The following is a 27,561-nucleotide window of genomic DNA, read 5'->3' as shown; positions in this document are numbered from 1 at the left end:
AAGTGGTCCTGTGCAGGAAAGATTCTTGCAACAGTTACCCAGTACATGATTTGGCAACAAATGAAGGAAATTTGGGGGTATTATATAAAGAAGCCTTATAAAACTAAAGGAAGGTGAAAAAAGAGACTAGGCAGACTATTGAAGTTATAATACATGTGCAGCATGAATCTGTCTTCGTCCTATGTGTTCATTGAGACTATGTTGTTTTTAAGATCTTCCAATATTCTCAAAGTCAGCCCATGTCAAATAAAGTGGGTAGAGCCTTGCCAGCGGCAGACAATTTAATCAATTAAATTGTCACTTAAGAGCAACCAGGGAATACTGCAGCAGTGAAAGATCATGGAAAGCTACAACCCACAGAGAGCTAGTTATTATGAGAATGAAATCTAGAAGACAGGTAACTCCATATCTCATTATCATTGTTCTGTTTTTAATTTGCAGCGTGAATGCATATCCATCCATGTTGGTCAGGCTGGTGTTCAGATTGGCAATGCATGTTGGGAATTATATTGTCTTGAACATGGGATCCAGCCTGACGGTCAAATGCCTAGTGATAAAACTATCGGAGGTGGAGATGATTCATTTAACACTTTCTTCAGTGAGACAGGAGCTGGTAAACATGTTCCCAGAGCAGTGTTTGTGGACCTAGAGCCAACTGTCGTTGGTATGTACCCAACATTAAAGATCTTCAGTGTAAAAGTGAAAATCCCCTACAGATTCCCTATGATCTTTTTTGATCAGAATACTATAGATTTTAAAAGATGTGTATCTGGATGCTGTTTTGACATTTGAGGTTATTGTTATTGAAAGAAATAATGGTCTACAGGTAACAACATTTGGAAAACAATAGAACTTTTTTACAGTCTGGATAATCTTTCTAGACTGCTGCACTGAATTCAGGGTTTTGTTTAACTGCTATCTGGAATTTTGTCTGTACCTGTAATGTAGTTTTCTGAGTGACCTCTGTGTTCTCAGGTACAAATACGGCTTTGTGAGTGCCTGATGTTTTTCCCCAAACATAGGGGCTGAAGTTGTGCCAACTTTTTAGGCTAGTCAGACAAGCTGCGTATAGTCAGGGATGTTGTCTACACTCTTCTGACACATGCACTTAGTTTGTAGTCAGTATACAGCACACACACAACTGAAGAGATCAAATTTGTGTTCTGGTATTTTGTTTCTTTCTAGATGAAGTACGTACAGGCACATACAGGCAGTTATTCCATCCTGAGCAGCTCATTACTGGGAAAGAAGATGCAGCCAATAATTACGCTAGAGGCCATTATACCATTGGAAAAGAGATTGTTGATCTAGTGCTAGACCGCATTCGCAAACTGGTAAGAATTCCTGCTGCAAGTCAGTATTTAAAATAATCGATGCAGCTCTATAGCTATCTATAATGATGGTTTGCTATGTTTTTCCCTAAGAATCTTGTGCATAGTTGATTGTTTAAAACAAAACAAACCAAAACTTTTATCTCCTTGCTTCCTCCCAGTTAAATAAAAAATCAGTCAGTAAAACTTAAAATTTTTTAGGCTCTAAAATACCATTATTTGAAAGTATTTTAAGGATACCTCAGAAACATTATAAAAGCCTTAAATAAGTGTAACAACGTTGTTATACTTGTTTGTTATTTTCAGTTTGAATCATGCAGTTATGTGTCATGAAAAATATTTCTAGTACCCTGAACCTCAGGGTTTGCTTGAATGCTTAGAAATTTTAATTACTTATCTATTTTTTTAAATCTTGACATTGCATTGTGAGAAACTCGGGTAGGATGACATGATTCAAAGTGGATTAGCAATTGTCTATTTAAAATTACAAAAATAAAAACCAGCTTGTTTTCAACATCTAATTGATACTTGCTGAAAGCTAGAATAGGAACATAAACAGATTGTAAAGCTGTAACTCGGCTGTAATTTATAGTAACTTGTCACAGTACTGCACAGCTGCTCTTGCTTACAGTAGTATTAAAAAGGCATCAAAGACAATAAAGCAACTTTTAGATATTAAAATACTCCTATTCAGAAGAATTTATGCAAAGGCACTAGTACTTTTGTGTAAAAGACATGCAAGAAAAGAGGAAGACCACCTTTCAGCAATGCTGGGGTTTTTATAATAACAATCTAAAATTAACAAACTTAAGAAAAAAATGCTTTTGATTATTTTAATGCTTTCTCCAAAATAATCAATAACTTCTTTTTCTCCCACTTTTTTCCACCCCATTATAGGCTGATCTGTGCACAGGGCTGCAAGGTTTCCTTATCTTTCATAGTTTTGGAGGAGGCACTGGTTCAGGGTTTGCATCTCTGCTCATGGAAAGGCTCTCTGTTGACTATGGCAAAAAATCTAAACTAGAGTTTGCAATTTATCCAGCACCACAAGTTTCCACGGCTGTAGTAGAACCTTACAACTCGATTCTAACCACCCACACAACATTAGAGCATTCAGATTGTGCCTTCATGGTAGATAATGAAGCCATTTACGATATATGTCGTCGTAACCTTGACATTGAACGTCCTACTTATACAAATTTAAACCGATTAATTGGGCAAATTGTTTCATCCATCACAGCTTCACTGCGTTTTGATGGAGCCCTCAATGTAGATCTGACAGAATTTCAAACTAACCTTGTTCCATACCCACGAATCCATTTCCCCCTAGTAACGTATGCCCCTGTCATCTCTGCTGAAAAAGCGTATCATGAGCAGTTATCTGTGGCTGAAATTACCAATGCTTGTTTTGAACCAGCCAACCAGATGGTAAAATGCGACCCTCGCCATGGCAAATACATGGCCTGCTGTATGTTATATAGAGGTGACGTTGTTCCCAAAGATGTCAATGCAGCTATTGCTACCATCAAGACTAAACGTACCATTCAATTTGTGGATTGGTGCCCAACTGGATTCAAGGTACTTTATATAGCTTTTTAAGTGCTTGATGTTTGAATTATTAGGAATTGTATAGTATTCAGAGATAACAGTCATTCTATAATGTTGTAATGTCCCTGTTAAATATTTTGATGAAGTGCAAAATAACTGTAAGCTATTTTATTTGTTGGTAACCAAGGTGATTTTTAATTTTGACAGAACTAAGTCTTTAAGCCTTGGCACTCATACAGAAAGTTTTCGTTTGTTTTCTTGAAGGTGGGCATTAACTACCAGCCTCCAACTGTGGTGCCCGGTGGTGACCTTGCAAAGGTGCAGCGTGCTGTGTGTATGCTGAGTAATACAACTGCTATTGCTGAAGCATGGGCTCGCCTCGACCACAAATTTGATCTCATGTATGCTAAGCGTGCCTTTGTACACTGGTATGTTGGGGAAGGAATGGAGGAAGGAGAATTTTCTGAAGCCCGGGAAGATCTGGCTGCCCTTGAGAAAGATTATGAAGAAGTCGGTGTAGACTCGGTAGAAGCAGAGGCTGAAGAAGGAGATGAATATTTAGAAAATTGAAGTCTGGAAAAATTTATTTAAAAAAAAAAAATTTGCAGAAACCTGTTCACTCATTTGATTGTTTTCAAATAAAGTTTTAAAGGCTCTACCTTCTATTTTTTTCTTCTTTACTATTTATGTGTATACTTGCTAAGTAACGACCATTTGAGATTGCAGGCTTCGGTAGCATCTAGTCATGTGCAAATTATAGAAGAAAGTGGGAAATTGTGTACACTTTACTGTGATCCCAACATCTTCTGAGACATACTCTCTTTGATTTTTGTTTTTTTACAAGCAGGAAACTGCTTCTACTACACTGTTGTTATTCCAAGGCTGTACATACAATACAAAGGAATCCAATCTTTCCTAAAGACATTTTCCCAGTAAGGCTGGCTTCACAGAAGACTTAGTTAAAATCTCCAAAGTTATTTAACTGAGTAATAGTATACTCAAGTAATTTACCTGACTAATTATGGCAGGTGCCATTACACTTTTGAACAGAACTAGCACTTATTACCAGATCACTTGCTAAGAAAAAATTTGCTACTTTAAAAAAAAAAGGGGGGAGGGGTAGCATTATGCAAAGGAAAAAGTAAATTTTTCCAACCAGCAAACCTGCCTGCATTTGGTTCCGATGAAAAGAAAAGAGCAGTTGTTACCTGCTTTAAAAGAGCATTGTCATTTTTTACATTCCTACATTGGCCTAGGAAAAAAAAAAATCTAATGTCCTTTAACAGGATGTTCAAATTAATATAGCTTTAGAGACACTTGGAGAAAGTTAAATTGTAGGACACTGAGCTCAGGTAAAAACCTACCGTCTTAACTTTTTTTAGTCCTGAATCCTGAAAAGGAGAAAACACTTTGGAGTTTTGTAGGTTGGTTTGGTTTTTTTTCCCTTTCTACGTGTTCGATCAAACCAGGAGGGAGAAAAAGGGTCTATACGAGCTCAAGATGCCCAGAGGTGAGCTATTTTCGGACGCACCTCCGGCCCACAAGACTCGGCGGCAAGTTCTTCACTTTCTAAGCAACCAGTCCCGCCTCATACATTCCAGAGGTCGCCTCCGGCTTACCCACCCTCCCACTCAGCAACTCGCCCACTGTGCGGAGCTGCTAGCCGAGGACGGCGCCAGACACCGCGATCGCAGAGGATGCCTGAAGGTGCCAAGACGGCAATGAAGTCACGCTACCACTAACCAATTCGTACGAAGCCACCTGCGATCATCCTGATGGTGAGGACAACCCCAGCGGCACCGCCCCGGGAGCCGTCCGACCTCCCTTGGCCGCGCACCCGCGCCGCGGGCGGGAGGCGGCTCTGGGCGGGCGCCGCGCGCTGCGGAAGTGCAAGTCGCCGTGGCGGCCTGTGTCGTGGAGCGCAGCGCCAGGAGGCTTCCGGGTGCTCTGTCCGCTGCTGCTAGCGGAGGTTTTCGGGGACCATGGTGCAGCTTTACAACTTGCATCCGTTCGGGTCGCAGCGGGTAGTGCCCTGCAAGCAAGAGCCGGCGCAGTTCTGCTGCGGCCGCGATGTGCTGTTCGTGGCCAGCACGGCGGCCAGCTGCAGGGTAGAGGTGTTCGCGCTGCGCGACCAGGGCCGCTGCGACCCCCTGGGTTCCTTCGCCACGCTGGGTCCCGTGCTGCGCATGGCGCACAGCCAGGCAGGTGAGTGTCGTTCGCCGCTGGGCCCGGGAGCGTTCGGCTGGGGAAGCTGGGACATGTCCGGCTCGACTGGGGAAGAGGCCTACGGCCTCCTACGGGGGGCGGACGAGCGGAGGCGCTTGGGCTCCGGCGGCGGCGGGTGGAGGGCGAGCGGCGGTGCGGCGTGTGCGCGGGGCCGGGCCGGGGAGCAACGGCGAGCGGAGGCGCCCGCGCTCCGCCGGGGCACGTCGCGGGGTCGCGGCGCCGCGTGGAGGAGGGCCTCGCGCTCCCTGCCCGCACCCCCCCCCCCGGGCGGCTGCCGCGGCGCTGAGGACGGGTCGGGCGCGGCTCGCTGCAGCGGGCCGGGACGCGGAGCGCGGCGCCGGCGGTTGGACGTGCTCGCGCTGGTAGGGAGTGCGTCGCCAGCACGGTGCTTTTCTTTTTTTGCCGTCTTCCTGCGGCCTGGTTGAGTCGGTGCTCCTGCCCTTGGTGGATTTTTTATTTCAGAGCACGGGACGGGAACTCTGAAATAAAAGCCCATGCCAGAGCTCTTCACGAGGCTATGACTTTCCCTGGTCTTTGGGGAACAAAACATTTTCTCGTTGCTGGATATGCGGGGCGGGGGGAACACCTTGTCTGCAACCACCACTCATAGAGAGGATTCACTCAGGAGATGGTCTGGGCCTAGAGCTGTAAGTCCTTTTTTTTAAGCGGTATGTGAAGTGTGTTCCACCCAGCAATGAAAGTTGCACTTTGGATTTCATTAGAGAAAAATAGGTAAAAACTGGTTTTGGAATTTTATGTAAGAGTTGAGAATTTAAGATGTTCTTTGTAATGTACTACAGCAGGTAAAGAGCTCAAAAACTGCCTCATCTATTCTTTAACGGTATATCGCTACCACTGCTTTCTTTTAAGGAGACTATCTGGTGACAATTGAGGAAAAAAGCAAAGCAACTTTCCTAAGAGCATATATGAACTGGAGATGCATGTCTGCAGGGAGTTCACGTGTTTGCGTTCGGATGGTTGGTCACAAGATGGAAGAGTCATACGGTGAAACCTTAAAAGAACAGATGTCCATTGTGGAAATGCCACTTTCAGATCCTCCTCTGTGCATTTCATGTTGTCCTGTAAATGGAGATCTTCTTGTGGGCTGCAAAAATAAACTAGTAATGTTCCGTTTGAAATATCTGGTCATAAACCAGGATTTGACTGTGTTAGACTTTGAACGCTCCTTAATTTTACACATTGACAACTTAATTCCTGCTGAAGTTGCATTTTGTGACAGACATATAGCCATAACAACAGAACTGGATGTTCTGATCCTGAAACTGGAACTGGTCCAACAAAGTGCAGACAGAACAGAGCGATGTGCACATGGAGTTAGTACACTAGAAGAGCCTGTGGATGGAGGTAAGCACAGAAATTTATTTTTTTTTATTTCCAAGAATCTGCTAACTGATTGCTGTTACTCTCAAATTAGGCTCAAACAAGGTCATTACCCTTCAGAAAATATTTCCAATCATCTTAGGACTGTCAGCTGAATATTCTAGTGCATGAAAAGGTGTACCACCTGCAGTTGGAGGTAACATATAAAGTAAATATGCCATCATTCTGCAGACACTTTCGGGATAGTGCAGCCTCTACAGATATAGAATTAGGTCCCTGTTTTGGGGTGCCACCATGGGCCAAATCAAAGCAGTGGTAGTTCAGTGAGCTATGTTCAGAAAAATTATTCCATCAGTGTCACTGCCCAAATAACCGTGTCTCTTCTCACACAGCTTTCTATCATAGCTGCCTTTTCCTTCTTAAAACTTCTCCAGCCAGATGACATTTTTTGACAGCAGGCCATTTGCAGCACATGTTGCCTTGGACTTGCCTTATAATGATCAGTTCACTTGTTCTTTCAGAAATCTTGACTCAGGTATTCAGACTGTTGAGGCTTAATTGAAAGATTGTTCTCATCATTCATAGTAGTTTTCAAAATCTCATGGTTTGAGGAAACCAGTGCTAGCTAGGTAGCTGTAACTTGAGTATTTAATTGATGTTGTGTCATATAATTTTCTTACCGCTAAATGGAATGGTTTGAACAATTAATGTATCATTTTCTTTGTTAAGGTGTAAAAGATGAAGGCCCTTCAGCACATACTTTGCAGCCTGAATTAGATGAGTTCATCATCTGTCAGAAGCCGGTGGAACTGCTTGGGGAAGAAAGTAAGCTATGCGAGATACCCATCACGCTGGAATCCACGGAGTTACCTACAGAAGACACAAAGCGCTTCCAAGTGCGGTATCTGCTTTTCAGGTATTACAAATGCGTTTTCCCCTTCATGGGTTAATTTACTGCAGGAAACCAAAATGAGCTGTGGCTCATGTCTTGTTGAAAGAAGAATCCTGGTATTTTGACTTCTGGGGTTTTTATAAGGGTTTGGTGTGGGGTTTTTTTCACTGAGGAAATAATATGATATCAAAGAAAGTCCTTTTTTGAATAGAACAGAATAGTTCAGTTGGAGGTGACCTACAGTGATCATTTAATCCAACTGCCTGACCACTTCAGGGCTGACCAAAAGTTAAAGCATGTTATTGAGGGCATTGTCCAAGTCCCTCTTAAACACTGACAGGCTTAGGGCATTGGTCACCTCTCTAAGGAAGCCTGTTCCAGTGGTTGACTACTCAGTCAGTAAAGAGAAGTTTCCTAATGTCAAATCTGAACCTCTCCTGATGGATGTAGCTTTGAACCATTCCCAGGCATCCTGTCTCTGAATCCCAGGGAGAAAAGATCAGCACCTCCTGCTCCACGTCCCCTCCTCAGGAAGCTGCAGAGGACAATGACATTGCCCCTCAGCCTCTGTTTCTCCAAACTAGACAAACCCAGAGTCATCAGCCATTCCTCATAGGACATGCCCTCCAGCCCTGCCACCACCTTTGTTGCCCTTCTCTGGACACATTCAAGAACCTTCACATCCTTCTTAAATGGTGGGGCCAGAACTGCACACAGTACTCAAAGTGAGGCCACAGCAATGCTGAATACAGCAGGATAATCCCCTCTCTTGGCGGTCCGGTTACACTGTGTTTGATGCACCCCAGGGTGCAGTTTGCCCTCTTGGTGCCAGGGCACGCTGCTGGCTCCTATTGAGTCTGTTGCCGACCAGCACCCTTGGATCCCTTTCTGCAGGGCTGCTCTCCAGCCACTTCTCTCCCAGTTTATACTTGTGCCTGGCATTACTCAGCCCGAGGTGCAGACTCTGGCACTTGGGCTTGTTCCATTTCATGCTGTTGATGATTGTCCAATACTCCAATCTATCTAGATACCTCTGCAATGCCTCTTGTCCCTCAAGAGAGTCAACAGCACCGGCTAGTTTGGTGTCATCAGCAAACTTGCTAATGATGCATTCAACTCCTGCATCCAGATGATCGATCAAAATACTGAACAGCACTGGCCCTAGGATTGAGCCCTGAGGAACATTGCTGGTAACCAGTTGCCAGCCAGATGCAGCCCCATTCACTACAACCATTTGAACTCTGCCGTCCAGCCCATTCTTCACTCAGCACACTCATCAGCAGAACCTGCTCATCTCACAGCTGGACAACTGTTGGCCTTGAAAATCCTAAGTTTCATTTTATTTGAGGAATGAGACTAGTTGTTAGAATGAAAATAGAATAAAACTTTGGTGGCTTTGCAGATCTAGTGATGTTTAATGTTTGCTTTCATCATACATCCTTGCATGCTGTGGAGACCATATGTGGCATGTGATGTATCAGAAGAGTTGGTCTTTTCTCAGCATGCAGAATGACAGAATCATTTAGGTTGGAAGGGCCCTCCTGAGACTATCTAGTCCAATACCCTACCCCCTCCATTCTCAAGCAGGGTTAGCTAGAACAGGTTTTCCAGGACCTGGTCTAGTCAGGTTTTTAATACCTCCACAGATGGACACTCCACAACCTCTCTGGGCAACCTGTTCCAGTGCCTGACCACCCAGTTTTTATACTTCCATGCTGAACTGGCAAAACCAAGTTTTACACACCTTACTCTGAAGCAGCTTGTGTCAAATTCTGTTATTGTTTAGAGAAGCCTACTTTAAAGGATTACACACAGACTGATCAGCAGTCCTGCCTGTGTGACCTTAATCAAGGTCCTGCCTCCTGTTTGTGTATTCTGCAGCTTTCATCAGCTCCAGCTAAAGTGATACTTATTTGCGTATTTCTCTCTCAAAAAAAAAAAAATTTGCCTTTCTCTAACTCACCAAGTATCTTAAGCACTAAGAAACTATACTTTTTATTTTGTTAGTGATGAAAGCCATTAAACTTTTATCCAAAACTGAGGAAGAATTGATGTCACAGTCCAATAGTGAATTCCAAAGCAAAGCAGGAAAAAGGACGACACATAATAGGAAAGAAAAGTGGGATTGGAGGGGGCACTATGTTAGATACAGAATCATAGAATCTTTGGGTTGAAAGGGACCGTTTAAGGTCATCTAGTCCAACCCCCCTGCAAGGAGCAGGGACATCTTCAATGAGATCAGGGTGCTCGGAGCCCCGTCCAACCTGACCTGGGATGTTCGCAGGGATGGGGCAACTACCACCTCTCTGGGCAACCTGGGCCAGGGTTTCACCACCCTCATGGTGAAAAATTTCCTCCTTATGTCTAGTATAAATCTATTCTCTTAGTTTAAAACTATTACCCCTTGTCCTGTTGCAACAGGCCCTGCTAAAAAGTCTGTCCCATAGCTCAGTTGAATAACAAAAGAGAGGTAAAAAAGGTTTAATTGAGGTTCAAATCAATTGCAACATGTCTTCCAGTGATCCCAGACTTTGACACGTCTTGTAAACAAGCAAAGACAGAGGATTTTTGGTGGCAAGAACTCAAGACAGTTGTCTCTAGCAGTGCCACATTCTGCTTGGCATTGCCATGCTAATTACATTAGTAGTAGGAGTGCACATTGTTGAGTATTAAAACATCAGCTATGCTTATCACAGATACTGCTGTTTACGTGTCCAAAGTAGCTCATCATAATTTCTCACTGAGGTCCCATGTTGTTTTGGATTTTTTTTCTCTAGACGCTTTACACCCGACCAGTCGCCTTTTGGGTTTTGTGAAGAGACAAAGTTGCACTCTGTTCAGCTGCTTCCTGTATACCAGACAGGTATATGGACATGCATGGATGCATTACGGCCTGTGTCACAGGAGACCTGGGAAAGGAAGGGGCTGCTTTGTATGCTCTGTTTTGTACACTGTTTCTGTATGATTTGTTTTTAAATAAGGTTTTTCCTCCCTTTTCAATGATTTAGAATGAGCTTCTATTAGCAAAAAAGTCTTTAAGTTTCTCCAAGGTCTGCATAAACCTTGAACTAAAATATCAATTCACCACACCAGAAGACAAAATCAGCTTTTACCAATTCTATACTGATTAATTTTACATCACTAAACAATCACTCTTTACGCTGCGTTAATAAAATTATCCTCAGTATTGTGAGATACTAGGCTGCCTCTCATTAGTCATCAGGGGAAATCAGAGTAGTAAACCTTAATAATCATTAAGATACAGGTTACCTTTCTGCCAGGCTTTAATTAAAACTGCAAGTGATAAATGCAGATTTTAGGGGTTCACCTACACACTAGCTCAAGCCGCAACAGACCCGTGGAAAAATTTATGCTGTATTTTATCAATCAGCTTTACAGACTGCTCACCCAGTTTGTGGTGGTTGTCTGTCTGATAAGTAGCAAAGCCTCATTTAAGTTGCATCTGACTCAAGAGAATGAGCTACTTGCCATTTAACTCCAGCTATCTTATGTTCTCTTGTGACTTCCAGTCTTTGACAAAAGGGTCTGTAGAATCTGAATGCAGGCTTTACCTGCCAAATTTGCTTTATAAATAAATTCTGCCCTTTCCAGTGTTTCTTTCCCTTAGGTGAGGACCTGTATATTGGTGTACTGCAGCTGCAGCTCTGGGTGGGCTTTCATCCCAGCTCACAAGTAGTTGTCTAGATCAGGCTGATCATTCAATCCATGGTTGCTTAGTTGTGGTGAATCTGCCAGGACTCTCAGATGCTGTTACATCTATAGAATTTCTTTACTCGGTGGTATATCCACACTTCTGTTTAAAATGCTTCAAATGAGATAATATGACATACAAATTTTTGACCTGTGCAGTGATCTGAGCTCTACACAGATCTTCATATAGTTCTTTTTCTCTTCACTAGCTACTAACAAAACCAGTCTGCAACCTGGTCAGGTTTGGTAGTATCTTTCAGGCATCAGGCTTGCAAAGGAATTGCCAGGTTTTGATTTATGAACTATATAAAATGCCTTTCTTATTGTTACATCTAGGAAGTTCTGTGACAGCCCATGAGGAAACTGAGAACAAGAGAGAACTACTGAGTCTCTTTTGCTTTTTCTCTTTACCTCATGTTGGATATCTCTACTCTGTTGGGAAGTTAGTAGAACCGATTTCTACTTACCAATATTCAGAGAAGTCAGAGCAGGCAGTTCTCAGTCCACAGTTCCTGCACGTCATTACAAGGTACTACGTTTATGATTCTGCTGATAGTATTACTACGTTTCTCTATGCTGCAGCCTTTTTCCTTTTTTTTTTTTTTTTTTCCCTCCTCTCTCCACTCTGATATGTCCTTCATAGCCTCCTGGAACTCTCTGCGTAGGCTTATGTGATAGTGCAGCATGCCCTCCTGCTTAGGCTTCAAGGTCCATTTGTATGAAGGAAAAAGACCTGATTCTCTGTAGTTTTGGCTGCTTGATTTTTGCAAGTCTTCATTTTTTTCCTTCATTGCTGTGGTTTCTTCTTTCCCTCTAGTGACAACTTGCAGTGTTTCACAGTGCGGTGCAGTGCAGCAGCAGCTCGTGATGAGGATCCATATATTGATACAACCGTGAAGGTGCACCTCTCATTATCTCGCTAAAAGAATAGGGGGCATAGTATGGCACTGAGTTTCCTTATGTTTCCTTCTGAAATGCTGTTACATTCTATTGGCTGAACGAGTAAAATAACATACAAAATTAATATTTTGCTTCAATCTATGGCATACTGTATTTTAATGGTCTACAAATGTCTCAGTGAAACAATCTATCATTGCCATTTGAGATTCTAGACCTTCAGTAGAATGCTTTCAAAAACATTAAAAGCTATAAAATTACTTACATTCTAAACTAAATTCCATGCTTTCCTGTATAAATCTGAATGAAGAGTGCAGGGTTTTCTCTTATTGCAGCTGATGATGTTTCTCTCTCTCAGGTGTCCTTGAAAAAACAGTTTTTGTAAGAGGAATGTAGACACTTGAGCAAGTCTGCTACCAGATACCTAGTGCATGTTATTTAGGAGGAGGGCTTTTGATCCCTGGAGGTCTAGACTGTTCCTCTTTGTTAAATTGCTTATTAATAAAAATCTATTGAATTATAAGCGTTAGGATATATATTAATAAAAATACCAGGAAAGATAGGATGAAGTGTATTTTAAATCAGCATTTAAGTATTTCTTTTGAGTATGTAGACAGCAGACATAAAGAAACCATAGGACAGTAGAAATACAGAATTTTCAAGAGTGAAAACACATATTCTCTGCTCTCCATAGAAGTACTGAGATAAAGAATACAATCATGTGACACAATCTTGTCACTTTTCCTGTCTCAGCTTTCAGTGTTTTCACTATGGGTTACTTTCAGTCCATCATAATTCTGCCAGTCAGGCACGAGGCTGCCTCCTGCCTCAACAGGAGGTTTGAGGAGGTGGGCATTTAATGGTAGGCTGCAAGCTGCAGTCCCTCATAGAATCATGGAATAGTTTGGGTGGGAAGGGACCTTTAACGGTCATCTAGCCCAGCCCCCCTGCACTGAGCAGGGACATCTCCAACCAGAGCAGGTTGCTCAGAGCTCCGTCCAGCCTGACCTGGAGTGTTCCCAGGGATGGGGCATCCACCACCTCTCTGGGCAACCTGGGACAGGGGTTCATCACTCTGTGAAAAATTTCTTCCTTTTATCAAGTCCAAACCTACACTCTGCTAGGTTAAAACCATCACCCCTCGTCCTATTGGAACAGGCCCTGCTAAAAAATCTGTCCCCACCTTTCTCCTCAGCCCCTCTCAGCCCTGGCAGCTGCAGGAAGGTCTCCCCGGAGCCTTCTCTGCTCCACGCTGAGCCCCCCCAGCTCTCCCAGCCTGTCCTCCCAGCAGAGCTGTTCCAGCCCTCGGAGCGTTGCTGGGGCCTCCTCTGGCCCCGCTCCAGCAGGTCCATGTCTCTGCTGTGCCGAGGGCTCCAGAGCTGGACGCAGCACTGCGGGGGGGTCTCCCCAGAGCGGGGCAGAGGGGCAGAATCCCCTCCCTCGCCTTGCTGGCCACACGGCTTTGGGGGCAGCCCAGGACACAGTTGGCTTCTGTGCTGCGAGTGCACATTGCTGGCTCATGTCCAGCTTTTCAGCCACCAGTACCCCCAAGTCCTTCTCCATGGGGCTGCTCTCCATCCCTTCATGCCCCAGCCTGTGCTGGTATGGGGATTGCCCTGACCCAGGTGTGGGACCCTGCACTTGGCCTTGTTGAACCTCATGAGATTCACATGGGCCCATTCCTCATGGATGTCCATACTGCAGCTTGCCTTCCACAGGCTGCAGACCCGATCTGGCATGGGTCCTCCATGGGCTGCAGTCCCTCAGGGGTATCCCTGCCCTGATGTGGGTCCTCCATGGGCCACATTCCTTCAGGGGTGTCCTTGCCCTGGTATGGGTTGTCCATGGACTGCAGTCCCTCCGGGGAACCCCTGCTCTAGTGTGGGTTGCGCACAGGCTACATTCCCTCGGGGATGTTCCTGCCTCAGTATGGAGTTTGAAGTATGATGATGGTGGTGATGGTTGTTACTAATATTTGTTATTTTTCCTGCTGGTTTTTACATGAGTTTCAGAGCAGGCTGGTTCTGGTTCTGAATAGCCCAGGACAGTTTAGAGCCTCCTGGTCACCACTACAGCCTTCTGCCTCTTTACAAGAAATTTTGAGCTTACTTCAGAAAGCATGGTACACATACGATGCTGTGTTGCCTTGCTTCACTGTGTATGTTAATTTGTAAATACGGTATTTTATCTTCTTAAAGCTGTAAATTTAGAATATTTCTGGGCAAATGAGGTTGCATTTTTCCATTTTAGTCCAGTATAGGCGATATGGTAAGTTTTACCTGAAAGGTGTGTATCAGGTATTAATACTGGCTATGTAATGTAACAATAGGCAAACAAATATAATACTTCTGTCTATAGTTGCTTTTTATAAGCAGCTGAAATCAAGACTTTTATAACCATGTCAGGCAAACTTTTACAACTTGGCTAAATTCAAACTATTTGGGATTAAGTTTTCCATGGTAGGCATCTCCCTCAGGCTCAGTCATTTTGAGACACACAGCTAAAACTGCTTAGCTGCTTTGAAGAGTGGAATGATTTTTTTTAATCCATTATTAAATGATTTATGCCATAGTTTTATGATTATTTTTATCCTTGCTTAAGTGAAGCACTCAAAGTTAGGAAAGAGAGTGAATGTTTTTAATGCCAGACCATTGGACAAAGGTTACATTTTTTTGTATTTTTTTTAAATTTAAAGACTTGAAGTACATACTAACTGAAATTACAGAACAATCACTTTCCTTCATAGGCTTGCCCACCTGTCGCACTGGATGTCTGCACCTTAAGAATGCAGCTTTTTATAGGACCAAGAGCTATCTGTCATTTCAAAAACCATATAATTCTTTTGACTAAGGCAGACACAGAAGATATTACTGAAAGAAGAAAGCCTACGAGAAGGATGCTGTAAGCATTTGTGTCTTTTGGGGAGATGGCATTTATAGCTCTGTGTACAGTGCTGAATTTGTGGGTGTTGGAGTTGAGGAGAGGTTCCGCTGTGGAAAAACTCTTTGGAAATAATTCCCTAGGTAGTGCATGAGAACAGAAATCCAGCATTTATTTTTTCCAATTCTACTATATTAACTGACATAGAAGAAATGAGGGTAGGGTCACAAATGCTTGAAATCAACAAAATAAATTACTCAAGATTGTAAAAAACTTAACTTTCTTAAGTAATGTTAAAATAGCATTACTAAGAATGTTTCTGCTACTGCGAAGAAAAAAAACCCTATCTTGAGAAACAAAAATATGTAGAAGTACCAAAGCTACAGGCTAACAAAAGGTCTTGTAGCACAAATGAAAATGTCTTATATTTTGCTAAGGGTTCTTTCCAAGGAAAGTTATGAACATCGCTATAGTAATCCATGACAAAAGAAGAATTGGACTTTGTTCATTAACAAAAGTGGGGCAACTATAGTTGATTGAAGAGTTATTTCAACCAGTGTTTCTTAAAGCCAAGAACAGAACAGATGTTATTCAGGAGGAGGAGAAGACTATCAAGGAGAATGGTAATTCAAATTACTGGAGTTTTCTGTGTATAAAGCACAGTTTCTTCTGTCAGTTGTGTTGTTTCAAAGATTATAGTTGGCATTTGAGGAAGATACGCTTTTTGCGTTCTGTAAAGAACTTAAGTTGAACAAATGCTAGTCTGCTTAACACCAAAGTTTGAAAATAAAGATGTAAATATCCCAGAACAGCTAAAACAGAACCAAACCAAACCAAAACAAAACAAAACAAAAAAAAACAGAACAAAAAGAGTCTGTGTTTTCCTATAGTGTTTTAACCTTAGGGCATTACAGACCTAGCCAACATGTTAGAGTAAAAGCATTCAAATTTTTTTTTAACGCATTGTCTTGGCAGACACTTTAATAGACTGCAGGGGCAAATGTGCAGTAAGTCCTTGCAGAAAGTAAGTAAAGATCTTAGCTAATTTGAATTACTTAATTTCATGTAAGTATCTGATACTACCTGTTGTTAAGCCCGGGAGAAGATGTAGTAGATAGTTTTGATGATGTTCCTGGTGTATGAGCATGCCTGTCCCCATTTTGCTATTAGCTATTATGACTTAAATTCACAACTTAACCATTTACTAGCCTGCAAACAGTTTATGCATTTAAATTATCAAGTAAGTGGGGTTATTTTGGCTGCATAGTGTTTATTTGGACGCTGATAACTCAACTCTTTTCCTTCTCTCTAGTTCCAGAAAGGCTGACAGCATCAAATCCAGAAAAAATTCTGAGTCAGAGCCTGGCTGGAATTTATATATTATAAACACTGTTTCAACCATTCAGCTTTACAGAGAAATGGTATTGCCCAACTCCTGCTTTTGTTGTTTGGTGACTAAAAATAAGTACTGTTAATTAATCTCTGATGCATGTCACTACTGAATATAACATAATGTATTTCTCATGAATAGCCCATAATTCTATTTTGAATGGCTGATGCTCTCATTAGAATTGTTCCTGTGTATTCTTAATTTTTTCCAGCAGCCTAAGTATATCCTGTGTCTGTTCTAGGTAGATTATAGCAGAACTTATGAAAATGTAAAAACTGAGAGTTGCATCCATCTTCTAAGTGAAGCTCATTTACTGGTCAGAGCAGCTATAATGGACCCTAGTTTCCTTAAATCCGATGAGAAAGAAGAACTTTTAAGAGCATTCAGAGATAGTTGTGCCTTCTTAGGAGACTGCTACAGCAGGTATGTTTTAGAATTTGTTTGCAATAATGCAACCTTAAAATGAAAACCCATTATTCTTTGCTGGTTTACACTAGTAGTCCATATATAATAAAAATAATATATAAATATTATATATATTAAATAAGTATAATAATTAAATCTTTACCTTCTACAAAAACATCAAGTTAATCAAATCACCTCTTCAGTATCTAGTTGTCTGTATTGTCATTGAACGCAGAATACAACATTACGTTGAATATGAGCAATATATTTGCAGATACTGGTGTGTCTGCAACTTTGTTTGATGTATTATTTTAGTTCTTAGTGAAAGAGTGATAGTGAAAGTGTTGCCCTTTGTTGTTTTGTTCTTTTTTTCCTTCCTCTCTGTTGCCTTCAGGTTTGACACAAAGGATTACCACCTTGCTTTGCCATACTACAGAATGTCAGGTTTATCCATGACTGAAGTTTTAAAGAGACTAGTTTCAGAAGGTGATGAAATACAGACATATGAGAGAGGATTTATATTTTATTTAACTCACTCTCTTAATGAAGACTTAAATGAAGAATTAAGTAAGGTATAAACAAGTTTTTTTCTTCATAACCTATTGATTTAGTTCTGATTTTAAGAATCGTATATAAATTTTTAATTAAATTTCCTCTGAAAATGCTGAGCTGCTTATTTAGTTTTACAGTTGTTCTTTTTCACATGGTTTTTATTTTCCCATTTTTGTTGACAAAGTAGCAAGCAGCACCTGTGATGCTTTGGGCTGCTTTCAAGCAACATATTATGGGTTTGGCTGTCATGATTGATGTTGCTAATGATGTGGTTCCCACTTGCAGACAGAGACACTTCTGTTTTAGGAAAGCTCTGCCTCAGATTTCTTTCATCTCCCATTTCTGTAACAAAACAAACTGTTTCCTTGAACATTGCCCAATTGTACAAGTTGGTGTCGTGGTTTAGCCCCAGCTGGCAGCTAAGCCCCATGCAGCCGCTCGCTCACTCCCCCACGGTGGGACAGGGGAGAGAATCGGAAGAGTAAAAGTGAGGAAACCCATGGTCTGAGATAAAGACAGTTTAATGGGTAAAGCAAAAGCCGCACACGCAAGCAAAGCAAAACAAGGAATTTGTTCACTACTCCCCATGGCCAGGCAGGTGTTCAGCCATCTCCAGGGAAGCAGGGCTCTGTCACGCGTAATGGTTTCTTGGGAAGACAGACGCCATCACTCCGAACGTCCCTCCACCCCTTCCTTCTTCTTTGTCCCAGCTTTATATACTGAGCATGACGTTATATGGTATGGAATATCTCTTTGGCCAGTCTGGGTCAGCTGTCCCAGCTGTGTCCCCTCCCAGCTCCCCGTGCACCCCCAGCCTGCTCGCTGCAGGCCAGCATGAGAAGCTGGGCTGTCCTTGACTACTTAGCAACAACTCAAAACATCAGCACCTTATCAACATTTTCTCATCCCAAATCCAAAACATAGCCTCACGCTAGCTTCTATGAAGAAAATTAACTCTACCCTGGCTGAAACCAGGACAGTTGGTAAAACTAATTCACTGTGGTGGTAGATGTTCTCCTAGCATCCCAGAATATGGGTTGAATCACTGCTGGTTAGAGATCCTTTACTTCTACCAGTAGGGAGGAAGGAGGCAGGAAGGGCACTGTGATTTGATAGCTAAGCTGTACTTGCCTGTTTTATTAAAAAAAACCCACAACTAAAAAAAAAGCAACCAAAACCCCCCCCCAAAATCCACAGTACTTTCATATGCCATAGAAGACCATGTATCTGGAAAGGTCTAATCTGTCAAATGGCTTCTATTTTAATAGGAATCAGCAAATAAAGTTCTCCAGATATTCTGTCTTGCCGACCCTGTGCAGCTGCCTCATATCCTCTGCAGCCCCTGCATGAGAAATGTATGTCCTTTGACAGCTGTGAAGTATCTTCAGAAAGTAGAAAAGATTATGCCATCAGTGGTCCTGACGCTTACTAAGGCTTTCATGGCTCTGAAAATGGGAGACTTGACGATGTATGAACATGAGATGGACTCCTATAAGGAGGTAAAGTATGCTGGAAGCATGAGCTATTCACACTTTGCAAAGCTGAAGTCAGTAGGTTTGGCTTGTAGTTGTATTTTACAATAAAATAAACGTTCAGTCACTCCTTTTCCTCCTGATACGCTCTACAGGCTCCACTGAATGTCTGCAATAACAGTAGAATCGAGGGCTGGCATACACTGGGACTGTATTGTTTACTCTGCAGGTAGGGTAGTCTTATCTTGGCAAAGCCTTACCAAATAAACAAAAGTTTTGAAGCTGTTAGATGCTGTTTACTGGGGTGTAATAAGCTCTGCAGAGACCGTGCTCTTCAGCAGGATGGCAGGGTTGTATAATAGCATTTTTACACCCCTCCACCTGTAATTAATACGTGATATGCCCATGAAAATACTATCTGTATGCAGACAGCCCTTATGAAATTGCTCTTGAAGCAGAATGTCCATGGTGCACACAAACTAAAGTTTCTGTATATAATTTCCCATCTTTCTTATGTGGAATCAAAGCACATGCCCTTATTAAGATCAGATCAGAAGCTACTTCAGTGCTATCAAGGTAAGAATTCCACATCAAAGGGGGGAAAAATGTTAGCTGCCGTAGATGTTCAGATGTGGTTTTGGACTGAGACCAGTGTGTAAATTGGTTCTTGTTAAGGTAGATCAGGACTGTTGAATATTCAGAGATGACAGAGCTTGAAATACAGTCTCTTTCTGAGAGTGAGATATTGGAGGTCTAAAAACTTTTAAAATAAACTGATAGCTGCTCCAAAGTTAGATATAATGCTTTGGTAGGAAGAATCCTGGAGAACTTTCAAAATGAGCAGTGTTTGCAAGGTGGGAACTGTGGAGAGCTGTTTCAACAATGATATTCAGCACCACTTGCTTTCTAACCATTTGCAGCATGATGAGATGAAATTGCCCTTTTGTGAGCAAACATACACATTCCACTGCATGGATGTTGTTGAGAGAATAAGGTGGCTGGGGTTTGCTTGTTGGGTCTTTTGCTTTGTCTTGTTTTTCTTCTTAATCTGACCTATTAAAAAAATGTTCTGTTGCACCTCACTTTTAAAAAGCATTTTGTTGCAAAGTCGAAAAAAATAACACTTTCAGAAAGATAAAGAATGAAAGATAGTTTGTATACATAGCATAGAATTTTCCTCCTAGGTCTGCTTTATATTTCCTGTGTAGTTAATTTAATCTGTTTAGGCATCATTTCCTCACTGTCTTTAAAATGGAAGTAGTATCTCGTCATGCTTTCCTTCAAAAGCACTCACATATCCAGAAACAACTTACCGTTGCACATAGTGCAGAACATTTTGATCATTGTTTCAGGGGTGTTTTCAAAATAAAAATCATACTTTAGCAAAGTAGTCCACTGAAATTTAGCAAAGTAATCTATTGAAATTTCAGCCAGTGATTTTTGAGAACACTGTGTGTACTGAATGTCTTGGATTTCATCATGAAATCTTTCTTATGTGCGCAGTAACTCCAGATTTCAACAGCGTCTTACTTCCAGTGTTCAGGCAAACGGCGTGTTGCTCAGGAATCACTGCTCTGGCACACGGTTTGGCGCTGGGTCTATGGAGAGCTATTCTGTAAATTGTAGAAAGGATTTATTTCCTCCCCCTGACTTCTCTTCATTTCGTCTGTTTAAACTTCACTGCCTAAGGAAATACGGAGTTTGCTGAGTTGAATCATATGTGGATTGAATTCTTTACCTGATTTATATCTGACTATGTTTGTAGACAATGCTGGCTTGTGGCTTCGTTGGGCAACCAAAACTTCTGAGACAGCGTAAAGAAGGAATTGTTATTCCAACTGAGTTTGCTGTTCACTTGAAGGAGATGCAGCCTGGTTTACTGGTGGCTGCCACTGTGGCTTTACATGAGAACAATAAAATTGACCTGGAAGAAGCAGATACCTTTTTCAAGGTTGGCCTGTGATCATTTTTTGCTTCTCTTTTTCTCATAGTGATGTTGTGAGGGGTAAGCAAAGCGACCTTGGTTGCTCCTTCACTCACATTTCAGCATTTCTTCAGAAAGAGGGAGCTGAGGGTTGGATATATTCCAGTCATGATAGATGACTACAGAGTCAGAAGCTGTATCTTCTGGAGAAATACTGGTTAAATCAAGCAAAAAAAAAAAAAAATCCATTAAGTTCTTTGCTTTGACTCTGTCATTTGAATAGAGAATACCCTGATCTTGGAGATCTTTCAATGGCTTGCTAGTAACTGGGCTTCCTAAGGCTACCGAAACGTGACAGAATTTAGATAAATTCCTTCCATAAGCTCCTTTTGAAGAAATCATTAGGATTGATACACACTTCTAAAGAATGAGACTTAAATATGAAGGTATATGTTCTGATATTCTGTATAAATTTCTGAACGAAGAGTGGGTCTCTGCTGTTTATGAGAAGAAAGATAAATAGAATAGTTTTTCTGGTGTCACTGAAGTTTTCTTTATTTAGATTGGGACTAGACAAACCCTTTTTCGTTTCTCTACTATGAATAACATTGTTTGGATTAAAACCAGGTATTCTTCAATGCAGGTGTAGTGCAGTCTTAGATCTGTTACTGTATCAGACTTGTATCAGAAACACCAAGTCATGAAACTCAAATTAGGAGAAGTGGTGGTATTTAAAGCCAGTTGGAAACAAAGTAAAACTCCTTTTTGCTGACACACCAGAACTTGAAGATTAAAAAAGGTCTTAAAAAAGACCCTTGTGGGTCATACCGTTGTAACCAACTGAGCTACACAGCATCTCTTACCATGGCCTTTAGATTCTTCATTCGAAGACACCTGCTTGGCTATTGGCATATATAAAATCCTCCAAATAAGCAGTCTGTAAATACTTGCTGACAGTGTGCTGACATTTCTGGCAGTGGAGTAAATCCTGAAGAAGAAATCAAATCTGTTGTTCAGAATGGGTTACCTTAAAATCATTCCATGAACATTTTACTTTGCCTAGCACTGTATTATGTAGAATCACATCCATGAGAAATACATCGAGACAAAAGAGGAACCAAAATTCTGCTTCTAGTGAAAGTGAAGAACTGTTCCTTCTGTCTCATCTAACTTCTGCTACTAATAATTACCATAGTTTGTGCTAACTTGCTGTCTTCTAACGTTTTTGTTCTTAGATGTTGTGTAGTAATGGTGAAAACACTATTCCTCAGCTCTTGGTGGATTTCTGGGAAGCTCTTCTTGTCGTGTGCTCTCAGGAAGAAATAGTGCAGGAGCTTTTATTGAGGGTCACTTCTCAGTATGTTTGCAGAATATCAAAGCAGCAACTTCCTGAGACCAAGCCACTGAAAACAACAGAGGATCTGGTAAGGATACCACTCAGAGGAAGTTTTATGACTGCATTGTCCCTCCAAAATCTATCCAAATACTATCCTTAGTATTTTAATTCTGGACAGTTTATCTCTTAAAATAAGCAAGACTGAAAGCAAATAAGTTAGTGTGCAGTTACCAAACAGGTATTGCTGGCTCTGGGGAGTCCTGCTCTTTGGGGACATGTGCGAATACACTTCCAACAGGAGTGTCTGCTCTGGACAGAAATAAGGGCTAAAATGAAACAGTGAGAGTTTGTCAGGTGGAGTGTTTGCAATTTTACAAAGATGACTAAATGAGAAGAATGTGTGAATGATGAATTTTAAAGGATTCTGAATGGGAAATCTGAAATACAGGATTAAATAGAAGTTTCCCGTTTGTTTGTTACTGAATTGTATGAACCAGAAGAAAGAGTAGCTGCTATTCTAAATTATGCTACTTGAGAGTAAAATTTTCTTCACTTGCGGTGGGTTTCACATGGAACTGTCACTAACAGAAATATTTCTTTTATTGCAACTTGATTCTTTTTTGTATAGATAAACTCCTGTAATCATTTTGGGTTGATTTTCCCATGGGTAACTTCTATAATGTCAGTGGGATCTCCATCTGATAAAGATTACTGTGAAGATATCTCAAAACTACAGGTATGAAACCCTTAAATCTCACCGTTTACCGCTTAGATCCATTCTGCAAATGTTCGTGTATGTATGAACAACTTTCTCTAGTGGACTCCCCTTTTCCTCCTTTCCCCCAGGTTATCCAAGTTGAACTAAAAAGCCCATTGAAGAAGAAGAAAAAAGAAGAAAAAAAATACTAGAGAGAGATGTCAATAACAATGTTATTTACATTTGCAGTCCACTCTAAACTTGCTTTCTCAGTTTTCAGTAAGATTTATTAAAGGAAGTATTATTTAAAAATTACTCTGAGAAATAAGGGCTTCTGTTCTAAGGTTATGGTTACCATTTTTTGCAAAGTTTGTCTTAAATCCAAACAATACTTTTTCTTCTTGTCTTCAGTCTCTTTTATGTAGTGAGTCAATCAATATAGCTTCAGCTTTGCCTGTCTTGGAGCCTCTGACAGAGGCTGGCAATGTCGGCCTTACCATCCATGTTCTCTGCAATACCCGTCTAGGCAAGTATGAGGAAGCCATTGACCAGCTTCTCAAAAGGTGTCCTGATGCAGCTGTATTATACGCTCAGCACGAGCTGAAAGATGACAGTCGGGTGAGTTACTTTCATTAAAGGTGTTCTGTAATTTTTGTTGGGTTTCTTTTCTAACTAAAGTGCTATTGTGTGTAAGATGGGCTCTGTATGGATCAGATAGCTCAGCTTTCAGGTAAAGTAAATTGCTTAACTTGCTTTGAACTTCTTGCTTGGCATTTAAATTCCATAACTCAGTCCCCACTGATTTTAATGTAATTTTTTTCCCCAGTTTCTTCTGTGACTTCTTGTATTCATTCCAGTAAATTTAATGCATAGCCTTTTCAGATGGCAGAGTGCCTCAGGAAAGGGAGAGTAGTATGTTCTTTTTCCACTGTTAATGGAAACAGCTAGTTTCTCACTAATCAGTGTTCTAAACTGTTGACAGTGTTGTATAATGTGAAATTTTAGTTATAAGCTAACTGATCAGAGAACATGGTCCTTCAAATAAAATCACACTTAAATATGTTTTTCCTGTGTTCTAGTGACATCTTCTGACTTTGTAACATCAGAATGGTACTGATGCACTAGTGGAAAGATTATGTTCTTCATGTCCCATTTTCCCCTTAGGCCTCTATACAGTTTTAGTTTCGGAACTGATTTTATTCCAGTGTTCCACGAGTACAGGAGTTTACTTCCATTGCCCATCACAGCTACTCAATCAATTGTACACAGTTTTGCTGGCCAGAGTCAGCAAAGGTGGTCCTCTACCAGATGAATGTACCAGAACTCTGTTCAAAACCAGATTTGTGCTTTTTATTCAGATCTGAAAATGGTTTCTTTGATGGTTTCCTTGTTAGTTATAGAGTTGAATGTGAGGTTGCAGTACTGAATCTGAACACAGGTGGAAGAAAAAAGTTACCACATTTAAAAAAGAAGGAAAGAAATCCCTCCCCTCTCTCCTTTCTTACCAACAAAGTTATACAAAAAAGCTAATTCACTACTACAGCTGTCGGAAGTAGGCAAGAGTAGGTCAGGAGACAGAGCAGTGTTCTTATAGCAATGCTATTCACCATGTTGCATGGAGCTGTTTGGAGGAAAAAACTTTCATCTTCTGACTGCTCAGTCTTGCTAATTATGTGACTTTTTTTCTCTTAGAAACTTGTATCTATAGAGGCACTAGAGGGCACTGTGTAAAAATGTTCGTGAAAATACATGTGCAAAACCACTGCATTTCAAAGCATTAGATAAATTACTGAGTTTGTCGTAACCTACCTGTATTTGTACACATCTGAGCTTAGTTCAGTGTATTTTTAGCAGGTCTTTCATAGTCTTAATTGCAGTCCTTGTTAATTTAACCCACTTTTGCCATGGGTTTTTGTGGATTAGGCTGTGTGGTGGAACAAGCTGCTTCCTGAACTTTGTAAGAGAACCAGACTTACTGGAAACGACTGCCCTGTTCTTATTTCATCACTGAAAGGTAAATCAATTGATTGCAACTCAAGTCCAGAAGCCCTTGCACATCATCTGACATTGTAAATACTGTTCAGGCTAAGGACTACTGATATGATAATTTGGAAAAAAAGGGGACCTTTTTCTGTGGTTAGAGCTAATACAGCTCAGCACGCTTTCTGGTGATTAGCACAGGATTCTGCAACACAGAGCGTGTTGCCTTATAAAAATCATGGCATTAATTTTGTATGGAAAACAGTTTAATTATGAGTATCATATTGTTTCTATATAGGTCAAGAATAAACACCATTAAAAAAAATTTACTAGATAGAATGAATAGACAGTAATTGTTTTGTTTTTCTAGGCTAAGCAACTATATGGTTCTAAGCAATGACAGCTAACAGGCTACTGTTGATAAGCCAGCGAGCGTCTAAGTGCGTATGGATGATGAGGTCACAGACTGAAAAAAACACAATGTGTTACTACTAGAAGTAGAGAAACCAACCCTGGTAGTTGATGTAATCCTGTTGTTACGTGTTTGTAGGAAGTCAGTAATATTGTGTATAGCTCAGGCGCCACTGCGTTTGTTTTGACAGAATAAGAAGATTGAATAAAGCATGTATATTTTAAAAAAAAAAGCCAATGTAATGCCTGAGGGCAGAAAACCAGCATCACGGGGTTGCGTTGTGCAGCACAGGTTGCCGCGCTCTATTGTAAAGTTCTAGTTTCTAGTGCTAGCAGTTTGTCTTTTGAAATGGTGTTTTCACGCAGTAACTGTGCTGTAGTCGCTTAAGAATGTAAGGTTAAAGAGTGCGGCCTGAGGAGCTGCTTGCAGGACATCCCATTGTACAGGCAGTGCCCAGTTAGGGTACTGGTACACATTTCTAGGGCTTCCTTTGCGTTTGATACAAAACATAGGATGTACCAGGTCAGACCTCCATAAGAATTAGTGCCACATGTGGACCTGATGAGTAAAGATAGAGGTATGGTTTTAATCTAAGACATAACTTCAGTTTACTTTTGAGATTTCTTATAGTTGTATTTGCTTCCAAATGGGTGTGTCCCAAATTTCATTCCAGTTGCAATATTTAGATAATTTGGTGACTTCAATTAGTAATTCTGTCGTTAATGTTTTTTTTGTTTCTTTGTTCTAAACCCAAAATACCTAAACAAGATTTTCTCCCTTGCTCTGAGCAGAAACTTTATCAGTTGTTGCAATGGAACTGGAACTAAGGGATTTCCTCAGTCTTCTACCGGAGGATGGAACTGCAGCATTTTTCCTGCCACATCTTCTTCACTGTAGCCAGAGGAAGCTGCTGACCTAAAACAATGAAAGTCTACTATGCATTCAAATGCAAAGAATGTGCTGGACTAAAAAAGTAAATGAAACAAACAGTAGAACTACATATAAAGTACTGTGGGACTCCCCTCACATAGATCATCTTATTTCTCAGTTGAAACCTTATGACGACTGTTGAATGACAGCTATTGCCTGAGGGAAGGCATCTGTTTTGAAGCTAATACTATTACACTCTGACAAAGGTCAGCAAACCGTAATTCCTGACAGGTAGAACTGAATGGTGGTTGGACTGGTGAAAACATAGCTATTAAACAGTTAGGTAGGATCACTCGTCCTCTTGTGAACTTATGGCTACAGCAGCTAGATAATACAAAATGTACAGTACAATTGGACATACAGTGTTCACTGAAAGTAAAGCAGAGAGTCAGTCGTAATTCTGCTGATCCACCTAGATCACTGACCGAGCAAGGAGTTTAAGCTCAGGCATGTGTCTAACTGTAAAAGTAACTGCCTTACTCTTCCACGTGGAACTGAGCCCCACTTACTTCATTTTGCAACATAGATGTTCCCTTGAATTCTAGATGGCAAAACCAGTGAGCTGCTCTGTTGTCTTAATTATGTACCCATGCAAGTGTTAGACTGAAAATGTTTTCATTTTGCAATTCACAGAGGAGGGCCATAAATCAAAGAGAAATGTAGGTATTCCCAAGGGGAGTGGAAGATACAGGCTACCACTTGCTTGCTGTTTTTGTTTTCTTTCTTCTCCTGTTGTAGTCAGTCAGTGGACAAGTATTTGAAGTACCACTAGGTCACAAATCCAGCTGAAGACTCGTTATTTCTTCTAGGTTTTTTGCTAAGCGTCTCAGATACTTGCGCCTGTATGTACTGACGTTTGTCTGTCAGAAAGGGGCAGAAAACATCCTTCTGTTCCTTTGGATGGAATTCAGTCAGAATAAACTGTCACAATGTTTATGACCTTCTTATGAATGCAGTTCATTTTTTTGAGAGTCTACCATAAATAAAATGGTGACTCCATGATCCCATAACTATCTAAAGGCTTAATTATCTAATATCACTTTGTCAAATCCATTTTCACTGAAGCTGTAATGTTACTTGAACCTGTAGAAGGCAGAAGAGATCGATCATCTACATCGCAAATAAAATATATTAAAAAAAAGGAGAAATAAAAAAATAGTTTAACTTCTCTGTGGAGCATTCCTGCTACAGGCAAAATCAATGATCTAATTTACTAGTAGGGATTATGGTGGTTTCAGTAGAATCTTTGTACCTTAAAAAAGGCCAAAGCGATTTAGACTTGTTACAGAGAAGCAACTTCCTTTGTTCTGGTAGCTGAAAAGCCCAAATGTTTTGCTTTGCCTGCCTGTCCCATACATCCTTACCTCTTGTTTGACACAGGTCTGACATATGTGGACTTGTGCGATTAAAACAACTGGGTGGCATGGCAATACCTGCTCTCACTGCTTTCATTTTTGACCAGCATTAGTCATGCACTAATACTGCTGCATCCCTCCGTCAAGAAATGCTTAATTTGCCTAGGTCTGCACTACATAACTAACAGCAAAATGATTTCACTGCAGGAGTTGTTTAAGATTCATCAGAGCAAAGAACTTAGGTAAGTGAGTCACCAAATTTTACCCTTCACTTTCTAAATT

General features: G+C 41.0%; 2 protein-coding genes across 2 annotated transcripts; both read left to right on the top strand.

The window, feature by feature from the left end:
* Positions 1 to 441: 441 nt before the first annotated feature.
* Positions 442 to 3,449, top strand: LOC309407723 (tubulin alpha-3 chain; the record flags this gene model as incomplete). The annotated part of the gene is made up of 4 exons (XM_082003341.1): positions 442 to 664; positions 1,186 to 1,334; positions 2,229 to 2,909; positions 3,144 to 3,449. The coding sequence occupies exons 1-4, from the start codon at positions 544 to 546 to the stop codon at positions 3,447 to 3,449; spliced, it is 1,257 nt and encodes a 418-aa protein (XP_081859467.1). The 5' UTR covers positions 442 to 543.
* A 1,412-nt stretch (positions 3,450 to 4,861) lies between these two features.
* Positions 4,862 to 25,913, top strand: HPS3 (HPS3 biogenesis of lysosomal organelles complex 2 subunit 1; the record flags this gene model as incomplete). Its single annotated transcript, XM_082003925.1, has 17 exons — positions 4,862 to 5,084; positions 5,976 to 6,470; positions 7,176 to 7,362; positions 10,116 to 10,201; positions 11,386 to 11,578; positions 11,867 to 11,948; positions 14,693 to 14,847; positions 16,139 to 16,247; positions 16,458 to 16,639; positions 17,016 to 17,193; positions 18,442 to 18,672; positions 20,411 to 20,596; positions 21,805 to 21,993; positions 22,534 to 22,641; positions 23,014 to 23,220; positions 24,526 to 24,616; positions 25,786 to 25,913. The coding sequence occupies 17 exons, from the start codon at positions 4,862 to 4,864 to the stop codon at positions 25,911 to 25,913; spliced, it is 3,030 nt and encodes a 1,009-aa protein (XP_081860051.1).
* Positions 25,914 to 27,561: the final 1,648 nt, after the last annotated feature.

This window comes from Phaethon aethereus (assembly GCF_964289735.1).
Source record: "Phaethon aethereus genome assembly, chromosome: 9".
Lineage (NCBI taxonomy): Eukaryota > Metazoa > Chordata > Aves > Phaethontiformes > Phaethontidae > Phaethon > Phaethon aethereus.
The sequence above is the reverse complement of the archived record's forward strand: the minus strand, read 5'-3'. Positions and strand labels throughout refer to the sequence as shown.